The sequence below is a fragment of the Arabidopsis thaliana genome, chromosome 4 (genome assembly GCF_000001735.4).
Source record: "Arabidopsis thaliana chromosome 4, partial sequence".
Lineage (NCBI taxonomy): Eukaryota > Viridiplantae > Streptophyta > Magnoliopsida > Brassicales > Brassicaceae > Arabidopsis > Arabidopsis thaliana.
The window spans coordinates 5920515-5946454 of NC_003075.7; the positions used below are offsets into that span (position 1 = coordinate 5920515).

General features: G+C 34.1%; 5 protein-coding genes, 1 long non-coding RNA gene and 1 pseudogene across 7 annotated transcripts; 4 read left to right on the plus strand and 3 right to left on the minus strand.

Annotated features, from left to right (window-relative positions):
• Positions 1-2969: 2969 nt before the first annotated feature.
• NDPK1 (nucleoside diphosphate kinase) lies at positions 2970-3852 on the plus strand (the record flags this gene model as incomplete). The annotated part of the gene is made up of 3 exons (NM_117000.3): positions 2970-3020; positions 3141-3189; positions 3503-3852. The coding sequence occupies 3 exons, from the start codon at positions 2970-2972 to the stop codon at positions 3850-3852; spliced, it is 450 nt and encodes a 149-aa protein (NP_567346.2).
• A 235-nt stretch (positions 3853-4087) lies between these two features.
• On the minus strand, positions 4088-7224 carry AT4G09340 (SPla/RYanodine receptor (SPRY) domain-containing protein). The gene is made up of 10 exons (NM_117002.3): positions 6755-7224; positions 6384-6530; positions 6222-6308; positions 6083-6128; positions 5648-5724; positions 5374-5530; positions 5217-5285; positions 5073-5132; positions 4893-4979; positions 4088-4785 (listed from the first exon to the last, which is right to left on the minus strand). The coding sequence occupies exons 1-10, from the start codon at positions 7081-7083 to the stop codon at positions 4501-4503; spliced, it is 1344 nt and encodes a 447-aa protein (NP_192672.2). The 5' UTR covers positions 7084-7224; the 3' UTR covers positions 4088-4500.
• Positions 7225-10595: 3371 nt separating this feature from the next.
• On the minus strand, positions 10596-11961 carry NdhT (Chaperone DnaJ-domain superfamily protein). The gene is made up of 2 exons (NM_117003.3): positions 11313-11961; positions 10596-11226 (listed from the first exon to the last, which is right to left on the minus strand). Exons 1-2 carry the CDS (start codon positions 11636-11638, stop codon positions 10803-10805), a joined length of 750 nt encoding a protein of 249 aa, NP_192673.1. The 5' UTR covers positions 11639-11961; the 3' UTR covers positions 10596-10802.
• Positions 11962-17182: 5221 nt separating this feature from the next.
• On the plus strand, positions 17183-17767 carry AT4G05715. The gene has a single exon (NR_141898.1). It is a non-coding gene; the product is annotated as an other RNA (long non-coding RNA).
• AT4G09355 (uncharacterized protein) lies at positions 17211-17237 on the minus strand (the record flags this gene model as incomplete). The annotated part of the gene is made up of 1 exon (NM_001349596.1): positions 17211-17237. A coding segment is annotated over one exon (27 nt), but the record flags the coding sequence as incomplete, so codon positions are not given.
• A 1904-nt stretch (positions 17768-19671) lies between the features above and the next one.
• On the plus strand, positions 19672-22766 carry AT4G09360 (NB-ARC domain-containing disease resistance protein; the record flags this gene model as incomplete). The annotated part of the gene is made up of 7 exons (NM_117004.1): positions 19672-20274; positions 20318-20581; positions 20780-20956; positions 21022-21152; positions 21235-21958; positions 22015-22203; positions 22293-22766. The coding sequence occupies 7 exons, from the start codon at positions 19672-19674 to the stop codon at positions 22764-22766; spliced, it is 2562 nt and encodes an 853-aa protein (NP_192674.1).
• Positions 22767-23125: 359 nt separating this feature from the next.
• Positions 23126-25556, plus strand: AT4G09370 (annotated as a pseudogene; the record flags this gene model as incomplete). Its single annotated transcript has 5 exons — positions 23126-23443; positions 23649-24452; positions 24533-24691; positions 24762-25296; positions 25372-25556.
• Positions 25557-25940: the final 384 nt, after the last annotated feature.

Here is a 25940-nt window from a genome sequence, read left to right on the forward strand (position 1 = left end):
CTCCATTGTTTTACATTTTTAGAACCCTAGTTTGTTCTTTCCAGGTCATTTACTATGTGGTTTTTAGATGTGGACAATAATATAGAGGTTATGAAATTATCTGAATCCATACTTTTTGAATATGTGAAACTCGGATAAACATCAAAATATCCGTATCAGAATCAGTAAAATGTTAGTAGAAAATATTTGAAGGTATAAAGAGTTGGGCAAGATGTGTTAGCGGCAATGATTTTGAATGTGATGAGAAGTAATATCTAAGAACAAGTGGTTAGATACACAATTATGTGAATAGCTGATATAGTAGATACAACAAAAAAATGATTGATGAGAAGGAGATAGAGAAAGGGAACTTTGGTCCATTGACCAATGTGTTTGCGATCACTTTTTCAAATTTTGAAGTAATTGACTACATTGTACAATTTATGTGTAATCATGCATATAGTTTCTACATCGATTCATCATACAATCATGAGTTTTCATATATCTAGATCCTAATTACAATCAAATATATGTTTGTGAGAGGTTGTATGTGACTTTGAATAAAACACAACATCCTCCATTATATCTCTTTTGAGGATTTCAGATAATTTTGAGGATTTTTTTAGTTGAAAACACATATATCTAACTAACATGATTTAAGTGGAATTTGGGAAGATTTTCAAACAAATCATTACAACTACTCTAAATTCACTTAAGATCAACAAAATCATAAAAACTCAAATCATTTAAAACAAATGGTTGGATACACTTTGAAACTTGCAACTTATATTTCGATTGGTTGTTTTTTTATAGTCGATTGTTCTTAAAAAAAAACTATATACTTGATACATATATTAATAAATAAAAAAATTAAAACTATAGACTAAATGTTTTGCTGTGAAAGTGTGTTATTTATATCTTCAACATGAGAGAATGCATCATTGGTGGTGTGAGATAAAACCATTGTGTCTTTCTAACCCACATCTAACAAATATTTTATCGAATTGGGCCTTAAAATAATAATAAGTGAAGACTCAATAACACTAAAAATGCAGCGAATATTCTAGCTCTACAATGTTCTTCGGTATAATTAGAGTTAAAAATTTGTGGAGACTATATATAACTCATTTTGCCTCCCATGGGTCATAAGCAAGCAAAAAAAATGGAGCAAACTTTCATCATGTAGAAAACTTGTCTTTCTTTCTTTAATACATATTTGAAGGTCTAAAAGAGTTAGGCAAGATGTGTTAGCGACAGTGTTTTCGAATGTGATGAGAAATAATCTTTAAGAACAAGTGGTTATGTACAAATTTATGCGAATAGATGATAAAGTAGATACAACAAAATGATTGAGTAGCAAGAGATGGAGAAAGAGAACTTTGCTCTATTAAAAAATGTGTTTGAGATCATTTTATCAATTTTTGAAGTAATTGGCTACATCGAATAATTTATGTACTTATATATAGTTTCTATATCAATTCATATACTTGATATATATATTATAAAAAATAAAATCCTTAAAACTACAATTTTTGTTTAGAAAATGTGTTGTGTATATCTTCAACATGAGAGAATGCATCAAAGTGGTGTGATCAAACTCTTTTAATCCAAATCTAACAAATATATTAGGGTTTTGTGCCAACAACCCTCAAAAATATTTTTTTTTGCAACATAACCTTTCATATTAAATACATGTAGGTCAATACTCTGATATCAAAAGTCACCCACAGTATAACCACGTGCATAGATTTTATATAATCTTTGGGCGTGCTTAGATTTTGCAAACCGTATAAGTATGTATATAAGTTATTAAACTACGTCGTTTGAGCATCTTTTCGGAAAATAATACATTACTAGAGTGGATTGGAACCAATAACCTATAATACTAAATAATGCACTTAACCAATTGTGCTGCAAGATTTATTGTTGATATTGCATACCGATAAATATATATTGTGAACATTGCATTCTGGGTTTCTTCATCTTCTTAGGAAATTAGGTTTATTAGCAATCCGAAATCTCTATTCACGTGAACTAGTTTGTTTATCACCACTGATTTCATTATCTTTGGCCATCATCAACAATTTGTAGAGCAAGCAAGGGCTCATTCTCATCGCAATTAATCTATTCTTCATCGAGGAAAGCTCTGAGACGAGGCGTGGGTGGAAGAATTGAGCGTGTTCAGACTTGGGTTTGATCCGATCGTAACCGCTCGCGCTGTTTGTCAAGTTTTATGTTTACAATTCTGAAATAATGTTATTGTTGTATTCGATTCATGTTTAAACTATATATATTAATCGGTTTGTAAAGTTAACAAAATCACTCTGCTCAATTGGTTAAGTAATCTTTGAATAGTTCAATATGCCATGCGTTCAAATCTATTTTCCAACATTATTTTGCGTTTTTGTTTAAAGGCTCAAAACAACGTAGTTTTAATAACCTATATATAAACATACGGTTTGCAAAATCTATACACGTCTAAGAGATATACTATAGGTGACTTTTGAGATCGCAGACCTGCATTTATTTAACTTACATGATTGAGTTACAAAAAAAATTACTTAGAGAATTTTTTGGCACAAAATCCAATTTTTATAACTAATTGAACCTTAAAATAATAATAAGTAAAAGCCGTTTTTTTTGTTAAAAGAAGGCTCAAAACGACGTAATTTTAATAATCATGTACAGATTTATATGATTTGCAAAATCTATACACGTGCAAGAGTTATATTGCGAACGACTTTTAATATCACAGTATTAATCTACGTTTGTTTGACATAAATAATTAAGTTGCAAAAAAATATTATTTGTGTTTTTTTTATGAAGCCCAATATTTTATTTAATTGGGCCTAACATAATAATAAGGGAAGCCCAATAATTTGTAGCAAATATTCTAGGGTTAGAATATTCTTCAACAGAATTAGGGTTACATGTGCGGACTCTATATAAATCTTTTTTGCCTCCTACGAATCACAAGTAATAAGAAAACAATGGAGCAAACTTTTATTATGATCAAGCCTGACGGCGTCCAGAGAGGACTCGTAAGCTTCCCTTTTCTCTTAATACATACTTGTTGATCTTGATCTGATTTTGGTTTTGTATTCAGTTCTTTGGATTGTTTATACTTAAAAGATCGATATGTTTGTGTTTTTTTCTTTCAGATCGGTGAAGTCATCTGCAGGTTTGAGAAGAAGGGTTTCACTTTGAAAGGTAATGATTTCGATTACCAAACTTGATTTTACATTATAATTAGAGGTCTTAGATCTAATTAAAGTCACTTTGTTACTTGAATTGAGATTGTAATGACACTATAGTTGCTTATGGTTTGGTCTAGTTTCTGAACACTAATAGTTTAGTAAAACTTGTTTGACTTGACAAGTATTCTGTGTTGTCTAATAGATTTTAGATTATAGTATCTGTGCATAAGAACTTGTTATTATCTGGACCTTTTGTATTATGTAATTTGGTAGATAAGAGTGTTAGTCTTGTGTTTCTGATCAGTGTAGATTTGTATTTTATACAGGTCTGAAGTTGATCAGTGTAGAGAGATCTTTTGCTGAGAAGCACTACGAAGACTTATCTTCAAAGTCTTTCTTCAGTGGACTCGTTGACTACATTGTATCCGGCCCTGTTGTTGCTATGATCTGGGAAGGAAAGAATGTTGTCTTGACCGGAAGAAAGATCATTGGAGCTACCAACCCAGCAGCTTCTGAGCCTGGAACTATCCGTGGGGACTTTGCTATTGACATTGGCAGGAACGTGATCCATGGTAGTGACTCTGTCGAGAGTGCAAGAAAGGAGATTGCTTTGTGGTTCCCTGATGGACCTGTCAACTGGCAGAGCAGCGTTCACCCTTGGGTCTATGAAACTTGATGATCTGTTGCTTTTTCAGTAGTGTGTTTTCGACATTGCTTGTCTTTTGAACAAGACTTCTATATTTAAGTTGAGTTTGATTATCCTTCTCTACTTTGCTTGCTTGCTACATATGAATACAACAGCTACCAACTGGTGATATAAAATATATCAGTTATTGCAGATACTGAACCAAAATTGACTCTTACCAATGGTTAGATCAAACCTATTTAGTAAACACAAGATCATACTTCTTGTAACCTTGTGTTTCATGAACACATAATGTTGTCAATCTCTTAGATGCTCTCGAAAACTGCGACGTTCGACAAAGTGGCAAGCTTAAGTTGTCTAGTAAGCCATTGTCCAAGTTTGAGGCTGACACCAACTTGAAGGGGGCATACTAGGAGAGAGTGATAAGAAAAGTTTTGAGTATTTGTCTACTGAATTTCAAGCTTACTGATGAACATTGGCAAGCTAAATTTAAATAACTAAATTTTACAATTTTGGTTCTTCAAACTTTAGAGAAGAAAAGAATCCAACGGTCAGGTTCAACTCCAACCCGTCTGTTTCAATCATCTATTTTGACCGCTTATTGTAGCTGCCTGTAACAGTTCAAACCCAGCCACTGTCAACAATCAAAGCCAAGTTTGTTTCCAAAGATGGACACAGCTAAGTAGTCTTTTTTGTCCTCTTCCAATTGTTGGTTCTAAGAAGTCGGTTAAGCGAGAACGCTTCTCCTTGACCATCGTTAAGCGACCGCAGTTCCAGACAGCAAGCTGTTAGTTGTCGGAGAAGTGTCTCTAGATGAGAATGCGATTGATTTTTGCCCTTTGGTTTTGTAGATAAAATCGCAGCATTCACTGTGTCTGCCACTACTTCCCTTTGAGTCTCTTCTAGGAAATACCCTACATTCGATTCTTCGGGGCGTTCGTACACTAGCAAAGCAAAGCAGTCCTGAAATAGATAACAAGATGCTCGAATCTCTTGTCTTTGAAACCACTAAATATTGAAAAAAATTCCAAAACACCACCACTAGTTTAAGGTTGCAGAACCATCATTACCTCTAAAATGTCTTGGAATGTAGTTAAACCAATGAATTTGGCTAATTCCATTCGTCCATATTTCACAGCCTCTTCTAGTGCTCCAATCTAAGTATGTCACATTTTAGTATTTATTTACTTAGAGAGAGGTCAGTCTAACCGCAGTGGATCTGATTAATATATAAGGAATGAAGAGCATACCCGTACTAATTCAATGAACTTTTGACAGTGAAGGAGGAAGCATACTTCTGATTTATCGTTCTGCAGATTATACAATTGAGGTAAGAGTTCATATTTTCAATGTAACAATATGAATCAACTGATATGATTAGTTCCTCAATCCACCTGTACAAGTTGGGGATAGCTATCTCGGAGTTTCGCAAGAGCAGCATCGATCTCACCCTTCCGTATAAGCTTTACCAACCGACGTATGGATCAGTTCAATACTTAACGAAAGAGATGTAGTAGTAGTAACGAGCAAGATAGCAGTCTAATTCAATACCTGTCTAAGAATTTTTCTCTCATGCAATGCATATGATGTATCATCAATACCATTTTCTTGAGCTCCATTGATAGGAGGAAGTGTACTGTTAGTAGCCAAGTCTAAAGCATGATGAGTCTCTTCATACCCATAATGAAGCAAATAGTTCTTTACAAGCCTGATGATCAAAAAAAACCAGAAGCTTCTTAGCTACGCAGAAATTTTATTACCAATGCAATAAAAGAATAGAAGAAAAAACTTCACCTCAGTAACTACAGAACAAGAGTGTACTCACCCAAGACTCATGTTCGATGGTATGGATATCTTTTCGATTGCTATTTGTTGCTTATTCCTCTCCGATGATTCATATCCCTAACACAACAGAAAAAAAGAGGAACAGCTAAATCATACGTAATCACTCCTGTAACCTTAACCTCAAACAAACCTAAGGCAGAAAGAGAAGCACAAGTAAACACATATTACTCTCTACCTCAACTTTCTACACATATTACACATACAATTCTTAATCGTAGAGTCTAAGAGAAGATGTTTAATCACTGTATTTTTTTACAGTGAATCATCTGCCACATTATATGTTTGTACCATATCAAAAAGATGCATATGTTTCTTTACTATACGATAGTTATACTTCGGACTATCCCATCGATAAATTACACAAGCTAAGAGCTAGAAACTCCACTAGTATACCAAAAATATTCAAGGATCTTACCTTAAAATCAAAGGCAAACTTCTCCTGCCCGAAGTTGACTGTAACCCTACCAAGATTCAGAACATCAAACAAAGAACATATTCAAGCACTTGAAAAATAGTTCACGCTGACATCATATTAAGAAACAAAGAGAGCATACTCTTCGTTTTGGCTATGTACAGCTACAGTAGGGAATAGAGGACCCTTGATGTACTTGGAGACTGTCCCTACCAGAGTTCCATTTACACTGGCATCTCATAACAAAGATATGTCAGAACTGTAACATGAAAATGAATTGACTCTTGAACTCTTAGATACTCACGTGAAAAAGAATTCCTGCGAATCATAGTTTATACCACCACCAACAGTATCACCAGTTGTATAAGTCGGACCAAAAGCTTCACCTTGACGTTTTCCTAGATATATAAGCCCATCTTCACCATGATAACCACAAGTGTTGAGTTCCCATCTAACCATTACATAAGAAATATCACAAAACTATCAATTTGAATGCTCAGCAACAATGATATAGAAACAAAATCCAACACTTTCGTATGTTCTGATCCTAACCAAACATAAATAAAACTCACACAATTGAACCAAATCCTGAACCTAATCAAACTTAAAACAACTAAACAAAAATAAGAGATCTTTAAGAACCTAATCAAATCTAAACAAAACTCAATATCATACCCAGGATGTCTCGCGATTCTGAAACTATTAGTAGTGAAACCAATGGAGACACGTCCTTTAACACCAGCATCTTTAACATAAATCTCGAAGTAATAAGCGAAACGTTTACACGGAGCAGGTTTATTAGCTTGAACAACGCCGACATCGTGACCGTGTTGAGAAACGCCAGTGTATTTGAGAGATAGCTTATCGGGAGAGATAACTACAAAACCGCTTAAACCGGTGATCGTGTTTAACTCCGTCGGTGATTCTTCTTCTTCTTCGTTATCTTCCATTGTATGTGGTTTTGCAGAGTGATGAAATTTGTGAATGAAGTTGGATTTGTTCATTCAAATCGCAGAGAAGATAATTGAAACCCTAGAATTTTGCTGATTGGTGATTGATTATAGAGAAACAAAATTGTTGAGCGAATATTTTTTATTTTTTTCAAATGATCTCTTACAAAACCATGTGATTTCGGTTCGGTTTTTATTTGAATTATTCGGTTTTTAAAAATTTGGTTTCTTAGTACTGGTATCCAAATTATGGATGGTTTAGTATGGTTTTATTTTGGTTCGGTATTGAATGTTTATCTACAATATCCTTAATTTTTAAAGAAATTTCGGTTTTAAACCATTTTTCTTTGTTTGATTTGATTTTGGATCGACTTTTCAAATCAAGTATCTCGATTCATTTACGGTCGGTTTATTGGCAACAACTTAACATTAAAAAAAGCTAAGAGTTCAAATGGTTACGCGGTTAGGACGGACAAATCTATCAACGGTTTAGACTGCTTTTTGTTTAGGAAAATTGCACAATCTATACTTGGAAGAGTTGTTATTTAAGTGTCCAAAAAAATCACTGTTTGACTAATATTGTACATGTGGAAATTGCGTATGTACCCCTAGGAAAATCTTTTTATACTGTATGAATATATTGTGTCAGATTATTATTATTCTTTGCATGTAGTCTTTTTTCTTTTTTGCTATTTATTTATTGATTTTTAGGGAAACCAGTCGTCATCGTCATTTCTCTTTCTAAATGGAAAGTTGTATCCCTTCTTTCCCTTATTAAAACACAGTCCAAAAGATAAAAGTTAATGTAACATTTGTATTAGGTGCTAACTCTAATTCATAACAAAAGTGAAACTATCTCAAATCACCATAAACTTATGATATTAGCCGGTAATCCAAGTATTAACATACCAGTTTGTATTAGGTGGTAACTTTGATGCAAAACTTATGAATTCAAATTTTTAATACCTCTAAGGGTATTATCACTATATGTAAACAGGTATTAGCCGTTAACAAAATGTTAACGTAACAGTTGTATTAGGTGCTAACTCTAATTCATAACAAAAGTGAAACTATCTGTAATCACAAGGAACTTATGATATTAGCCGATAACCCAAGTATTAACATATCAGTTTGTATAAGGTAGTAACTCTGATGCAAAACTTATGAGGGTATTATCACTATATGTAAACAAATATTAGCCGTTAACAAAAAGTTAACGTAACATTTATATTAGGTGCTAACTCTAATTCATAACAAAAGTGAAACCATCTGTTCAAACCCTCCTAGTCCAAAAACAGTCTCATCCTTCCATCTTGAACCGTCAAAAAAACTTTTCCTCGTCGCTTACTTACCGCCCTGCAACACATTAATTTTTTGATTAGCAGTCATTTTCCTTTTTTATCAGATAACATTTACTTTATCGACTCTACTTTCTTCATACACCATCAACAAATGTAATATGTAAACATTTTTTTACCCTGCTAATTCGTATATTATCATGATATTTTCAAAATTATCGATAATCCAAAGTTATCAGCGACATCTTCTTTCCTGTTTTCAAAACCATGGTAAAAGTTTTGTTATCGACTGTTTTTTTCAAAAAAATGATAAGGAGCTATATATATATATATATATATATATATAGGTACACACCTAAGACTTAAATGCTTTGTGTCTCTTTCTTATAGGTACAATATATCTCGCGGAAGAAGGCTACTGATTCTTTGTTTGTATAGGGGCAATTATGTCATATTTAATTTACAAGAAAATTTCCACCTAAATAACTAAATGATATGTGTAGATCCTTAATTATATATTCTTCCATGTATAGATATTTCATTCACCCTTTTGTTTATCATTCATAAACTATAATCCGCAGTAGTGCGAATTAAAAAAAAAAAAAGTTTGCGGTGTACTAACTACAGATAACTTTTACGTAGAATTTTTTTTATCCGCATGCGATTTATCGTCCGCTCTAAAAATAAAGTGGTTTTGTCTGTTAGCGATTTAGTGTGCTTTTTTCATTGCATCCATTGAAACCAAAATAGAATACAATAGACTAAGGCCTTGAATGTTTTGTAGATTTTGTAAGAGTTTTTAGATTTTGTTTTTCAAAAACTTATTTTTATACCAATCAAGATTATAAAATTTTGGTTTCCCTACAATTTAGAAAAACTATTTTGTTGTAGTTTTTGATTCATGATTTTAATTTTATAGTTTTCCTAAAACTTAGGGAATCTAGTTTTTACTCCATCAACGTTATTTTTCTCAAAAACTAAAAACCAATTTTTTGGGGTTTTTAAAACAAAAATATAATAACAAAAATCTAAAACTAAAATCTAAAATCTAGAAACTAAAATCTAAATCCAAAAACTGAATCGAAAATCAGCATCCATTCAGGGTCTAAACCAAAAATAAATCATCGAATCATAAATAATTTTTAGTTTTGATGGATTTTTGAGAAAAAAAATATTTAAAAATATTATTAATCTTGAATTTTACAAAAGAAACTTGAAGTCTAAAAATATTATTAATCTTGTAAGGACTGTCAAATGCTTTTAAAGTCTTAACAGTCCAATGTCAATCACCCCCTAAATAAATACTAGTGGTCATAGAAGTAGGAACCACTTTCCCCTATCTCCATTTTTGTATGAATCCATGATTCCATATTCACGTCCATGTTGTATACCCTATTTAAGTATAAAAATAAGAAGATAATCACATAATTTTTCTACCAAAAGACTATTGTTCTTATCAATTTCCATATCCTTGTTTTTCATTTTGTATCAGAACAAAAATTCGTACAATGACTACGAATAACAAGGACACACTTGATCAACTTAAAGTAAGCTTTGACGACGTCCAAGAGAAGCTCGTGAAGATGCATGTAGAAGTAGAAGTCAATGAGAAATTTGCTCACATTGAAGCCTCGCTAAAACAGTTCATTGAGACAATGACAACACAAGCCATGTTCCAAATCAAAATGTGATCGACGACATTTAGTACTTAACCGTTGACGTCTCAATTTGGGTTTCCAGTGAAAGGCTTATAGTGCTTAGTGTGCAGACAATTTTGGCTTCTTCACGTGCTATCACCCTTCATTTACTCAAACTAGTCTGAAAGAACAACAAAATCCTTTATCACTTCATCTAGTTCTATTAGCTTATGTGCGTTTGTTATGCGGATGGACTGAAGTTTGCTTGATAAATTATGCTTCATGTTTTTCTTTTGTCATGGGACCATTTATAGTCTTTTGATTATACTCTTAAACTGTTTTCATTTTTAGTGAAATATTTACATCTTAGGAAAAAAAGAAAAAAAAACGTAGTCAAAATGTGCATCGAACAGTTCTAAGGAACACGTCTAAGGAGGATTGAGTCAGGTGCTACATATATATAAGACTTGATAAAAGGGTATTGTTGCAAAAGGTAGTGAAAAAAGGGTAGTTTTGCAAATCTCCCTAGTTTTTATTCCTACTATACTTCCCAAACTAGTGAATTCCGCATTAGTTATCAAAACTACTATTTTGTTCGCTTTGTTTTATATAAATGAGACTATTTGGATTAGCTAGGTAAGCATAACAAAATATAGCTCTAAAACAATGTTTGGATAGCTTAGAAAAAATCCAAAAATAACACACACACAAAAAAGGTGAGGAACAGAACCACTAGACCACTTTATTTTAGTTCAAATGATCTTATAATCTGTAATTGTTAATCTTCCATCTACATATAAACTATATGAATTTTCCAAGTATATACAAAGCTCCTTACCTAGTAAGAAGGATCTTTGAAAACAATCACAAAAGCTATACAACAAACAGCGAATAATACGATCAAAATATCGAACGTGAGAGCAGTCATTGCTTGATCACTAAGCTCCATGTTTCTTCCACCTAACCGGTCAACCATATCAGGTATTGATTCATAGCCCCTAAAATCTTGCTCTTTCGGATCCTCTAGCTTCATTCTCATTTTCTCAGCTTGACGACTCGCAACTTCTTGAGCCAGTGTCCAGTCATAAAACCTCCGAGTCTCTTCATCGCTCAAAACATTGTACACTTCTCTTAATTTCATGAACTTTTCTGAAGCTGTTTTAAGTGGTAGTGAAGTTGTATCTGGATGATACTCTTTAGATAATCTCCGGTACGCAGATTTTATCTCTTCTAGATCAGCATCCGTTGAAACACCTAAGAATCTGAAAATGATTATTGTTACATGTTACAATACATATTGAAAAATAAAAATAAAAAGATATGTAATGAGAATGTTTGTTTTGCTCACTGGTAATGAGAATCAAAAGAGTCTTTGATTAGTTCTGCAAATTTTTCGTCACTAAGGAGATTGGTTTTGTCCTCATCAACCGATTTGGCCGGGTCGGATCTTCCTCCGATCCAGCCTTCGTCCGGGCTTTCCCAGTGGATTCTTGTGTCTACTCCTGGAGATGGTTTTGACGGTTTAGTCGGGCCTTGTGACGCGTATATACGCGTCACTCTTCTTGCTGTTATCCTTCTAAATGCTTTCGTGTCATCCGTGAAATGCGCGCCGTTTTGGATTTTGGGTAGGATAATGCATGAGGTTCGTGCATAGGTAGAAGTTGCATAAGCCATGGCTCTGTGTTGAAGATGGTTTGTTCTTTTTTTTTCTGCCCTTCATGTTTTTGGTTTCTCTTACCGCAGAAACTTGTTCCAGAACCTCATGATATGTGTGGTGTAGATTTTCTTTATATCTTTTGTTGTCCTATCTAGTGTCCATAGGAACAAAAAATTTAAATAATTAAATGTCAACAAAAAAAAAGTATGAAACGTAAAGATATAAGAGACAAAACGTTGAGAAGAGAGGGGCAATGAGAGGAAGAAATAATGTAGAGATAAATGATTTCTTTCTTTGGAAGCGATGTCTAAATATGTTATGCAACAAATGTGTGCGTTTGTAATATATATAGGGTAAAAATAGACAATTGTATCATAATTAGGATATGACCCGCGATATACCGTAAATTAAATTTATTTATTTATTTTTCTTTATCACAAAATATAATTTGTTGTTTGTTGTTGTTTGTGATGATTAATAATTATCGATAAGGTTGTGTATGTTTTTTATTGAGTCACAATTATGATATTAATAAGTCTAATATATGTTATTTTATCTTTTAGGATTTGACTTGTGATAGACCATACCACGGGATAATATTTTATTTTATTCATAATTTGTTATAAAAAAATTATTTAATATAAACTTTTGGTGTTTTCAAATTTAATCCATGGAACATATGTAGTTTAGTAACTTTATATTAAAATTACACATTTAAATGTATCAAAGAAGAATAACATTTAGAGGTGTCAAAGAAGATTAACACTTATACTAAAATGTTGATTTTATTTATTTTTTTGTAACTAAAAATTTGAAATTAAAATTGTATTTGTTATGTTATTATTGTTTGTTTTGTTTACTATTGTATAGTTGTAATTTGATTGTTAATTCTAGGAGTACACCCGTGGTATCCAAATTTTTCCCATCTAAACTCATAGCACCATATAATCTCGTCTCATCCAAACCCGTCCTACCATGTAAACTCGTCTCCTGTAAACCCGTCCCGCCATATAAATCCGTCCCGTGATAACTAAAAATCAAATTGTTCTTTTTCTTTTTAATAATATTTTTATTTAATATACTTCGAGTCGGTTTACAATTTCAATTTAAAAAGAAAAATTGTATAATATATTGAAATTTTAACAATTTCAATCTAATAAGAATCAATATCGGATCGTTTCGAAGATTTTATATCGAATTCTTTGAACAAAAAATAACACAATTTCTTGTTAAATATTTTGTATCTTTTAAATTAATGTATTTCCTATTTGTATATTTTATATTCAATATATTTGGTTTTGATATAAATTAGAAAATCCGTTTAAATAATTATTAAAATTTGAATCCCGAAGATATTTATGTGATTTTTTATAATTTAAAGATTGTTGTTGAGATTTTTTAGTGTCTATTTTTTGTTGCATTTATTTGTTTGCAAGGTCTATCATAATTAAGGTGAAGTTACAAAAAGATCTGTAAAGTATAATATCGTTCACATATTGATTATAGAATTATTTAGATTATTTTTAAAAAGGAAAAAATTACAACATATGCCATATTTTTTCCAATCCTTATGCAATCTGCCATAATTTGCTGGGCCTTACAACTCATGTCATATTTCATACTGAAATATCGATTTTGTCCCTCTCCATTTCTTCTCTATTTTATCTCTCCTTCCTTGAAATCTGTGCGCTTTAACCATATATTATTATCTTCCCGAAGATGAAGCGCTTTTGTCACTCTCTCACTTTCTTTGACAACCTGCACAGATTCTTTACATGTAACTTTCAATTAAATTTGTCTCTCAATTTTATTCATCACAATATTTCTGTTGTATCTAGATCTTGTCCTTGATTTCATCATTTTTTACCATCTATTTTGGTCCACAGATTAGTTGAGCATTATTGTTTTCACCGACACGATTTTTTTTTCTTCTATTGTAAAACAACAAAAATATTCAGTTATTACATATTATCTTGTCTATCATTCGATCTGACTTTGTCCCCGATCCAATTCTATTACTCATTCGATATGAACTTGTCCCGATATAACATATTATTAAAATATGTTAACGTGTAGGTGAAGACAATAACGCTCAACTAATCTGTGGATCAAAATAGATCGCAAAAATTTAAATAAAATTCAAAATTATTAAATGAGAACAATTGCATATAAGATGTAGGATTCATAATAATAGAGCAAGATGGTGAAATCGAGGACAAAACGTAGATGCAAAAGAGAATTTCTATTCGAGGACAAGATCTGAAGACTAAAACAAAAGTCTTGCTCCAATTGTTCTCCGCTAATAGGTAATCATGTCTCCTAACGCATTATATATTACGTTGTCCCCCGCTATCAGGTAATCATGTCTCCTAATGTATTATATATTACGTTGTCCCCCGCAGAATTTTGGATAACCAATTTGTTTAAATAAGTCATTTTTAAATACCCAATAACAACAGTAGAAGCCAGTTGTTCTCCACTATTTTGTCCCCTAATTCTTTATTCTTCCAGCATGATTTTTCGTCTTGTATCATTACATCAGCCAAAAGCTGTTATGTCACCATCTTCGTCAGAGCGCTGACCCACCTTAAGGATAATTTCGTCCACTGAATTCCACGTGCAGCAAAATGTGGCATGAGTTGGAAGGAGTTACAGAATATGGCAGGGATTGAAAGAAATAGAGTGGAATATGGCAGATTTTGCAAGATTTCCTTTTAAAATTATTTTGTAATTATATGTTTAATTGAAGAAAGATTCTTTTTTTTTTCATGATGCCCTTTTTCAACTCTATCCTTTTATTTTATCCATTTTCATTTCTACCCTCTTTAAATTTTTAATGACCATTTTACCCTTATTTGGAAATTATTTTAGGTTAACAAAATGGAATCTTAATATTTTTTCGCCTAAAATATTCCAAAACAAATTTTCCGCCAAAATTTTCCCGTCAAAAACATTTTCCGCCAAAAGTTTTCGGAAAAAAAATTTCCCGCCAAAATTATTTTTTCAAAAAAAATGATCCCACAAAAATTTTTTTGGGAGGGAAATAGATTTACAAGGGATTTTAAAAGATTTACAGGGGATTTTAAAATGGTTTTAAAATATGTACTAGGAATTTAAAAAGGAAAATTTACAAGGGAATTTAAAAGGTTTTTAAAAGTTTTACAAGAGATTTTAAAAGGGTTTTAAAAGATTTACAAAGGATTTTAAAAGGGTTTTAAAAGATTTACAAGGGATTTTAAAGGGATTTAAAAGATTTACAAAAGTTTTTTAAAGATTTTTAAAGGTTTAAAACTGTTTTAAAAGGATTTTAAAATATTTACAAGGAATTTTAAAAGGTTTTTAAAAGATTTACAAGGGATTTTAAAGGGCTTTAAAAGATTTACAAAAGTTTATAAAAGATTTTTAAAGGTTTAAAATTGTTTTTAAAGGATTTTAAAATAATTACAAGGGATTTAAAAAGGGTTTTAAAATATTTACAAGGGATTTTAAAGGGCTTTAAAAGATTTACAAAGGTTTTTTAATGATTTTTAAAGGGTTTAAAAGTGTTTTGAAAGATTTACAAAGGATTTGAGATAGTGAAATTGATTTGGGGATTTAGGGTTTAAATTTGTTTCAACAGACAAAACGACGTCGTTTGTCTTTGCAATAAACGACATTGTTTTGTTCTAACAGAGCAGATAGACGGAACATTAACGTCGTAAAAAATTATGTTAACCTATTTAATGGGAAGTCAACAAAAACTTTGTCATTTATTTATAAAGTCAACAAAAACTTTACGATTTATTTGTTTTCTCTGAAGTTTAAGATTAAATCGTCCCAAATTTGAAAGTTGGTGATTTTTTTGACATTTTTCCCTTTTAAAATCCCTTGTTAATCTTTTATAACCCTTTTAAAATCCCTTGTAAATCTATTTTCCGCCAAAAAAAATTTACAAGGATTTTTAAAAGCATTTTTTCGGTTGAGGAAAAATTTGTTACGAAAAAAAATTTGGCGGGAAATTTTTTTTTTGGCAGGAAAAAATTTTGGCGTAATTTTCTTTTTGCCGGAAAAAATAAATTTTGGCGGGAAATTTTCAGTTTCCAATTACATGTTCCTATTGGATGAATGTAATTTGGTCATTTTATTCAAGGGAAAGAGTATTTTTAAAAATGGACAACATAAAAGGGTATTGTTGAAAAAAGGTAGTAAAAAAAGGGTAGTTTTGCAAATCTCCCTAAAAAGTTTGGAAAATTATAATATTCAACTTTTGATAAAAAGTTTAACTATTTATAATTTTTGAAACTTTGTAAAGTTTCTATTTTTTAAAATAAAGAACCCGAGTAAAGCGGATAACCACTTTAATTTTGGATGCCTGATAAATCAAGCTTCCTGCTTATTCTTAACCGGAATCATTTTGGTCCTTTTTATAGTATGGCTATGAACCAATGTCCAATTTTTTAAGCAATGTGGGACATTGTACACATATTATTTCTTCATCGATTGAATAATATATGTCCGTTTAAAAAAATTTGAATTACATAATATACAGAAAATATAATATTTTATTATCTATTTATATTTTATATAAATTCAAAATAAATTAAATATAAGATCATATAAATTTGAAAGAAAAATCATATATTTATGTTTAAATTAGGTAAAGATTTAGAAGGGAATTAGTTAATGTAAATAACAAATATGGTTAGTTTAGAGATATTATATATATTAAATTTGTTAATTAAATTAATTTCGTATTCAATTATTTTTTTGGTAGAAAATGGTAATAAAAACCAATTATGGAAGATCCGATTGAAGATTTTTGAGTCAAAATCAAATAAAATTTTTGACCCAATTGAATTCCTTAAAATGTACTTCAAAAATGTTAAGTATATGTTCAAGAACGCGGTTTAAGCTACCGTTTAAATGTTGCTATGTGTATACACAGTGTATTTAAAACACCTAGATTTTACTCGAACCAGTGTTATTAGGTGGAGAGTTAAATTTGGTGAATTATGTAGCCATTAGGGCCGGATAGACGGATTTAATTGTGATAATGTTTTTCTAATTTTTGAGAACCTTTAAATTGATTAGAAAAAAACTGAAAATTTCAAGGTATTTCTGTTATGTTTTTTTTTTTCCTCGTAAGTTTATTTATTGATCGAAAGTCTACACAGCTCAAGTCATTCTTACAACCCAATACTCTACGGGCTTTCAAAAACAACAAACAGTCCACAAAGATTGGCCCAAGATTAAACCCTCTAAACAAGGAAAGTAAAGCAGATCAAAATATCTCACATGACGCGTCACGATGAAGATGAGGTAAGGACACGTGTTGATTTCACAAATTTCGCCGTAAAAGATTCAACTTCCGATGAATTTTTGATCGTCGTCGGAAAAGCTAAGTCGAAGCAAACGAATCTTCTATTTCTCATCGGTATGACAATCGCGAATCACCAAACTAAATTGTCCACGATTGATTTCTCACCAATTGAATCTCTGGTTCTTTAAAAACAACGACGAAAAGGTAATTTCAGATCTGCAGAACAACTAAACTTTTAATCAGGATCCTGAAATATGAAGTGTCTTAAACTGAAGAACAAAGTGTAAATATTAAGCTGATAGAGCTTCCGTCAACAGCTAAAAATATAAAAGAAAAACAATCTTCTTCATAGATCAGTGAGAAGAAATAGCCACAACTATGTTGAACTCAATCCAAAGATACTAGAAAAACCTTCATCCACAACTCCAATTTGTTTTTAAAAAATTGAAATCGATAAGCTTGAAAAACAAAACGAGCCCTTTAAACAAAGGAGGTTCAAGGAATTTTAATTCCAGATCTAAGAATTGAAACACAAGAGAGCCAATCAAACTCAATACAAAGAAGCCTAAGAGAGAAAACATAATCTACACGAGACACCGTAGACGGACGATGAAACTCTAGACATAAGCCAGCCAACCACCGTTGTGGAAGCCGACGGATGCCAGACGGTAGCCGACCACCACCGTTAAAAGAAACGGACGGTGTAAGAAAAAAAGCCGGCCAAACATCACCATAAAGACGAGCGCCGCCGGACGGAAAGCTGGACATCCCTGCTGAGAAAGCTAGATGATTCCAGATAGATTGATGGCCAACGAACACTGAAAAGCTGTCGTTGCCGGAAGAAGAAACTTTGATGACTTCCTCTCTGAAAAATAGAGGTGAGAGAAGAGAGAGAAGTCCGATGTTTTGTGTGATAAAGACTCAGAAATTAACATTCAAATAAAAAAACTTTTGGTATTTCTGTTATGTTATATTCATTAAGTTATAATATATACATATTGTTTATTCTAAAACCGTTAGACTATCAAAAAATCACCTATGTACATCTTGTAAAATCGTCTAGAACTAGACTAAAATTGCCTAGGTATTTCAGACGATAGATGGAAGCTTTGGTGAACACTAATGGGCTTTCTTGGCTTATATAGTTATATATTAGAAACTCTTTTTCTAAATTTTCGATGTGGAACCTTTGGTTTATACCTAACAAACACTGCTTAATACATCCATGTATTTTATTCCTTTAAGCAAATGTTTCTTTCGTGACACTCTCTCTCTTGTAATTGTCCTTCTAAATCAATGTGTATTTTCTCTAATGAGTAAATAGATGATTAACATATTTTCCTTCAAACTTATTATTATTTTATATTAGTAGGACTATATATGAAAATGACTTCCGATGGAAGTGATTAGTTATATTGTTTTTGATGTATCCTTTTTTTTTGTTAGAGTAACAAATGTAGCAATATTCGTGAAAGTTATTAGAGGATTCAAATGAAGCCCAAGATAGAGTCATATGAGAAGTCCATTAGCCCATATAACTAGGGTTTTAGTTAATAGAGATTTATATAAATATGTGTTTAGAAAATCAATGTAAACAACTTTGAGAGTTGTTTCCAACTCTCCCTTTCATTTAATGATATATCAAATCTAGAATCATTTGTGATCTTGGTGACAAACTAAAGTCTTTCCCTTTCCTTTACTTCACATTTTAATAAAGCTCTTAAGCTATCTAATTTCAATCTTAAATTTTTCTGTTAATAAGCTCATTTAAGCATAAACCATTGTTGGTTAGGTTTCTCCTACAAAAGTATATTCGATTCTTCATATACGCTCTAAGCAGTCTATTGGTCAAAAATGGTTTCACCTCATAATCCCACAATTATTTTTTGTTCTTATATCTCATTGAAATTGATAAATGTTAAAAAAAGGTTTTTCAAATTATCTGTTCAGATTTTTTTTTTTTCACTGGAACGTGTTATATGTACGCTTTTGGTGAAAGATTCGTCTTTCTTTTCATTCTAAGCCTAAACCCTAAATTAATGCATATTTCTCTGCCCAAAATTATTAATATATTTTTTTTTTTTTTGCTAAGAATGTAAATATCATTAGAAATGAAATGTAAGGTATTACAAGAGACGCATTACCTAAATTAAATTAACCTTGGCAAAAAGAAATAAAAACAAGATTAAGATAAAGAGTAGTTAATCAGGAAAGATTAATGGATCCAAAGTAGCATAAGTTGTTTACAGTGCTTCCTATGTCTTCGAGAAGTAATAGTATTGCGCACCTCACGATCAATGCAACGGAAGATGATTGACGGAGGGATGTGTTGAAGGTTGTGAACCATGTTATTCCTTTGTTTCCAAATGAAATAGACAGAAGCTTGAGCTGCGACTTTCCGGAGGAGTGACGGGCCAAAATCATTAATATGAACACGTCTCATTTGAATACCCTTTTCTTTTAGAAAGGGTTAATTTATGCCATTTGTCTGATCAACAATTTTAGTCCTTAAGTTGACTCTTTTTTCTTTTGGTTTAACCTTTAGTTGACTTGCTTATTAGCATCACAATTTAATTTCTCTTTTAAATTTGTAGACGACTTTTACGCTCATGAGTGGGAACTTTACCAAAAGTTGTGATCTTGAGAGCTTGAAGAACTTTTAGCTTGCCACAAAAATAAGAAATTTCGTCAGGAGGAAAAACAGGAAAAGAAGAGCTTGATGAACCTTAATTTGTCACCGATATTGTTGGAATGGACGTTGACATGGAACGACTGAATCCTCTATTGAGCATCGAATCTGAGAATGAGGTTCGTATGATCGGAATCTGGGGAATGGGAGGCATAGGCAAAACCACCATTGCCAAGTGTCTCTATGAAGAATATTCGCGCCGATTTGTTCACTATTGTTTCATAGAAAACGTTAGGATTTTTGCAAAGAATGGCCTCCCATATTTGCAGGAAAAGCTTCTATCTGAAATCCGAGGCAAAAAGCAAGAGACCTTATGGAGCGTGGAGAAGGGATGCAGACTTATCAAGTCGAAGCTCAAGGAAAAAAATTTCCTTGTCCTTGACGATGTGGACAATGTGGACCAGCTGCATGCCCTAGCAAAAGAGACGAGCTGGTTTGGACCAGGGAGCCGAATCATCATAACTACACGAGACTTTGGCTTACTCTACTCCTTTGGAGTGAGATTATTATACCGTGTTAGCTTTTTGGATGACAATGATGCTATCAAAGTCTTTAAACATGTTGCTTTTGACGGAGGGCAACCTCCTTTTGATGTCTACCATCAATTCTCAGTCCGTGCTTCTAGGCTTGCTCAAGGCCTTCCTTCAGCCCTTGAGGCTTTTGGCGTATATCTCTGTCGGATTCCCTGGATAGAGGGAGTGGGAAAAGGCGTTGGGCATTCTTGAAACAGTTCCTCAAAAACGTATCAAGGATATTTTAAAAACTAGCTATGACGGTTTAGACGAGGAAGAGCAAGCTGCGTTCCTTCATGTTGCATGTCTATTCAATGGAGACTCTGTCCACCGGGTAAATGCCCTTATCGATGATGGTGACATGAGGATAAAAGCTTTAGAAGTGAAGTCTCTCATAGACATATCACTTGATGGATGCATTACATTGCATGTCTTGATAGAACAAGCGGCAAGAGAAATTGTACGTCAAGAATCCGGGTTCATGCCTTGGAGACAGAGAATTTTGTGGAAAATTAATCCTATCATCTTTTTGCTGCAAAAAAACACAGTAAGTGTTATTAAAACCTTTGCATGACGTTCTTTCTTGTTCGAATCTCCATGGTTTTGGCCATGCTTATATTGTTTTCATGTCAACTGACTCTGACGATTCTCACATCAGGATACAGCAATGGTTGAAGGTGTAGCACTTCACATGTGTGAGATGATACACGTGTTGCCTATCGACGGAAATATTCTTAACACTATCAACAATCTCAAATTCTTCAAGGCTTTCACGCATATAGAGGTTATGAATTCCAAATTGCAGTTTCTTCCAGGCACAGCTAACAATTCAGGGGTGTAGAGATCATTAAAACCTTATCACTGAGTTTTCACCGTCTTTTGTGGTTTTCTTATATCCAGGGCCTTGGTCAGTTGAGGAGACTAGATGTTACTGGCTCTAAGAATCTGAGAGAAATTCCAGATCTCTCGAGGACCATGCTGCTCGAGGAGTTGATAATGAAAGGCTGCACAAGATTGGAGAAAACTCTAGAGTCCATTGGACGCTTATCTTGCCTGAGAAAACTCGATTTATCAAACTGTGATGCCTTAATAAATCTTCAAATCCATATACAGTATCAGAAAAGGCTGTCCTTCCAGAACGTGGACTAAGGCGACGCCGACAAATAATATTGAGGCTTCCCAGAGGAGTAAAGAAGCTGAGTTCTCTTGCAAACCTATCTATAGAAGGGAAGATACACATCGGCTTGTGGCATCTCACGGGAACCGTAGAGCACCTCTCCTTTATTCCGAGCAAAAAATCCCTGATGAATTGGTAATGGTGCCAAAGAAAAGATTTCCGATCATCTCAAGCTTTTATGATCTTAAATCTCTCAGCATCATGCGGTTTAGCCACATTGCAGATGGTACCCCCTTCCGTTGCATTAGCTTCTCAGGTTTCCAGTGCTTGGTAGAGTTGAATCTGATCAACTTAAACATCCAGAAAATCCCAGACAACATTGGTCTAATGCAGTCACTAGAGAAAGTGGACCTCAGCGGAAATGATTTCAGGAATCTACCCGCATCAACAAAGAACCTTTCGAAGTTGAAATACGCGAGGCTCTCTAATTGCATCAAACTCGAGGCATTTGTAGAGCTGACTGAGTTGCAGACGCTCAAGCTTTCTGGTTGTACGAACCTCGAATCTCTGCTGGAACTTCCTTATGCGGTTCAAGATGTAGGCAGATTCTGTTTGCTAGCGCTTGAGCTTGATAACTGCAAGAATCTCCAAGCATTATCAGAACAGCTAAGCCATTTCAGCAATTTAATACACTTGGACCTAAGCAGCCACGACTTTGAGGTGCAAGTGTAAAAGAGCTATTATCGCTGGAAACTCTGTGCCTAAATAACTGCAAGAAACTCAAATCAGTGGAAGAGCTTCCACTAAACCTCAAGCATCTCTACGCACACGGCTGTGATTCCCTGGAAAGTGTCGACCTTTCCCCAAAGCATTCAATCAAACACCTCGATCTTAGCCATTGCTTCGGTTTGCAACAAGATGAGCAACAGATTACACAATTTCTAAACGACAAGTGTAGCCAAGAGGTGACCTTCGTTGTTGACTGCTAATGTTAACTGCTATTTTCTTTTCTTCTAATCCTCTCTTGTGAACAATTCGCTTTCTGTTTTTATAGGTTTCACAAAGATTTCTTTGCTTACCAGGAACTGAAGTACCCAGAAATTTCGATAATCAGTCACATGGGACATCGACGAAGATCAGCTTGTTTACACCGACACTTCTGAGTTTCGCTGCCTGTATCTTGATTTCTTGCGAGAGGTCCTTCTACCTCCAATTCCCAGCGTTTAGTTATGATTGGAACCGCAAAGATGATGAAGTAATTTCGATTAACCTCACACCAAATCTCAATCTTTCATCGGAGATTGAGGAAGAAGAGACTGTAACATCACATCACCTGGTTATCATCCACGTACCCAGTAGCATAAACACCGACAAAATCGAAGATTTGCGACTCGAATCCTCTCTTCAATTTCCAGAGGAGTTTCAGTTTTCACCCTGCGAGATAAGAGCTTGTGGAATTCGCATGGTTGACGAAGAGACTAAATGTCTGGAGAGCTCACCTCTTATGCCACTATTGGAGAAGAAATAATCACTCGTGCCATTCTTATGTTTGGAATATTATTATTGATTTTTATTTAAATCGAAAAATGAGAAAAGGACGAAAAACTCTTGCGAAACCACAAAAACTACAAGAAAACTTAATTTGTTGGGCTCGGATCAAAAAAAAAATGTAAATACTCGGCCCAGTTGTATTATTTACAGAAAAAACCTAAGTAAAAACCTAAGTTCCCCCTTTTCACTTCTCGACTTCTTCCTCTTCTCTCCGTCGTCGTCTTCTCTCGTCTCCGACGATACCACTTTCACCGGAAAAATCAATCTCTTCTATTCTTCTTTCTTCTCCGTTTTCGTTCGTCTTTGTCTCTTTCATATCCGCAAATTTATTTTCCAATGGCTAGAGTAAAAGACTCATCTGGAGAATATGAATCAACTAGGGTTGAATCGACCGGCGAAATTCCTCCATCAGTCGACGAGACCGCCGCCGAGATTCCCCGAAGAGATGAAGAAGGCGCAGAGCTTTTTACAACAGAAGAGGAAGCCGGAGAAATTCAGCCTACAACCGGCGATTGTGACGCCGCCGATTTGGGTAATTCAAACGCCGTCGCATGGGAATCAAATGACGATCTTTCAGACCCAAATGCCGATTCTTGTGCAGAAGAAGAAGAGGCAACGAATGCAGTTGTTCAACATGATGATGGAGCAAATAAGGTATGATAGAAGACCGTTATTTTTTTTGATTAGGCTCGTTTTAGGATATTATGCATGCATTGGTAAATGATTGGATTTGTGAATGGTGCTTCAGATAAAACAAGTAGTACAACTAGGTCGTAAATTTGTGAATGGTCATTCAGGAACAAGTAGTACAACTAGGTAGTTAATGTGAAATTGAAAGTATTTTGAATTGAATATGCAGGATGATGGTGATGATGATAACCTGCCGCAGAATATGCAGGATGGTGATGATGATCTTCAGCCGCAGAATATGCAGGATGATGATGATGATGATGATGATAATCAACCATTGCCGCCAGAAGTTATGTACTTTGATCCAACTACCTACACGAAGGTGTGTAAGATAGGAACGAGGTGTCAGTTGGTACAAACAGTGGAATTTATAGAGACTTTGGATGCAGAACTGAAGTGGTTTAGGAATCATGACCAATTTAAGCACATATTCCACATGCCTAAGGAGCCCAATCACATGATTCAAGGCATGTGGATGCTTATGGTTCGCACGGCTAAGACAGAATTGGAGAGAGAGTGTTGGTTTGTTGTCAATGGAGTACCTATAAGGTACTCAATTAGAGAGCATGCATTGTTGACCGGTTTGAACTGCCGTGAGTACCCAAAAAACTATAAGACTTTAGGCAGTTTGAAGTTTGTGGAGAAGTTGTTTAAGAGGACTGAGGACATCAAGATTAAAGACGTGGAAGAGAAGCTGGAAGAGTTTAAGAGTGAGAAGTCTACTGCTAGGTTGAAGTTGGCAATTCTGTTATTCTTAGCTAAGGTTATGAAAGCTGATTCTAAAGGGGATTCGAAGATAGAGGAGTTTTTGCTTAGGATTGTGGATAATGTCAGAGCTTGTGAGACATTCCCGTGGGGACGTTTTTCCTTTGAGCAGTGTATGGAAGGGGTGCGGAGAGTAATGAAGAACATGAAAGGTGTGGTGAAACCCAAGGCACAGACTGCTTTTTATGGATTTATTACTCCACTTGAGGTAAGTAGTCGAGTAAATTATATGAGTGGCTAGATTTTGTTATTGTGAACTTTCATTTACTTTTATGTTTTTGTGTCTAGATTCTGGCATTTGAGTGCATTCCGCAGCTTGGGAAGAGATTTAGAGAAGCTGTACGTGCAGACAAGGAATGTCCAAGAATGTGCAAGCACAAGTTCAGTGAAAGTTGCATGAAGGGATTTACTTTGGAAGAAATAAATGAAGCACTTGGAGATATAACGGTTAGCTTTGTTCTCTTGAAATCTATGTTTATAATCTTTGTGGTGTTTGAAATATATGTTTACTTGACAGGATATTTCAAGCATCTTGGAACCTGATATGGATGAGAGAAAAATGTTGTCACGCGTTGTAGAGAAGCATGTTGATGATGGTATTGGATATATCGATCCAATTGTTGATAGTTGGAGAGAGAGGCTTATCGTAGAGAAAAAGAAGATTTTCTGGCGTAGTCTCTACCAAGCAGACATTGATGGTAGACGTATTGAAACTGTTGATGATGTTCCAGCTGTACCTGAACCTGAAATCCCTGGGACATCGATTCTCTCGTTCAAGGAAGCTATGGAGAGAGGATTTGACAAGCTCACGGACAAGCTTGCTGTGATGGATAGCGAAATCAAGCGGATTTGTGTGAGAGTACAAGGAATAGAGGAATATGTGGCAGATCAGCTTGAGAAAGAGGCAGAGAAAGACAAATATGAAGATATGCGTCCTGGTTCAGCTGCTGATTTTGTGCCACCGTCTTATCAGCCAAGGGATACTCAGAGCAAGGCCTTGGTTATTCACAGTGGAATCCGTGACCCAGCACCTCCAACTATTGAGTCTCTAAGTGAGTTTTTGTTGAACTTTTGTGTAGTGATGCTTTCACAATAGTTCTTACATGTTTGGTTACATATTTTTGTAGGTGATGGCAGCGATGAGTCCGATGAAGAGGATAAGAAGAAGAAGAAGAAGAAGCAGATATCGAAGAAGAAGAGAAAGCATGTTGGTCCTACTCTGGAATCTGGGAAAAAACGTGGAAGGAAACCTTCCAAGTATAAGGGGGAAGAGTTTACAGCTGAGGGGAAGCAAACGAGGAAGAGACTTTGACTTTTCTTTCTTGCTTATGTGTGTGTGTGGACTCTTAGGTGTTTGGAGAAATAGGACTTTCTTTTTGTGTATTTGGGAATGTTATGCGTAGTTTATGTGTAGAGGACAAACTTATTTTCTGTAATGGTTTATGTGTTTTAGGATTTTATTAAAATCAAAACGTTTGGCTAAGTTGTCCCGGTTGGCCGGTCAATAATACAAGAGTAGCTAAGTTGTCCCAGTTGGCCGGTCGATACACATAACTTAAAATACAAGAGTAGCTAAGTTGACCCAGTTGGCCGGGACACCCAGAGAGAGTAGCTCGTCAGTTCTTCAAACTCCTTAGCTCGTCCTCAAGCTCCTTAGCTCGTCCTCAAGCTCCTCAGATCGTCCTCAAAGCTCCTC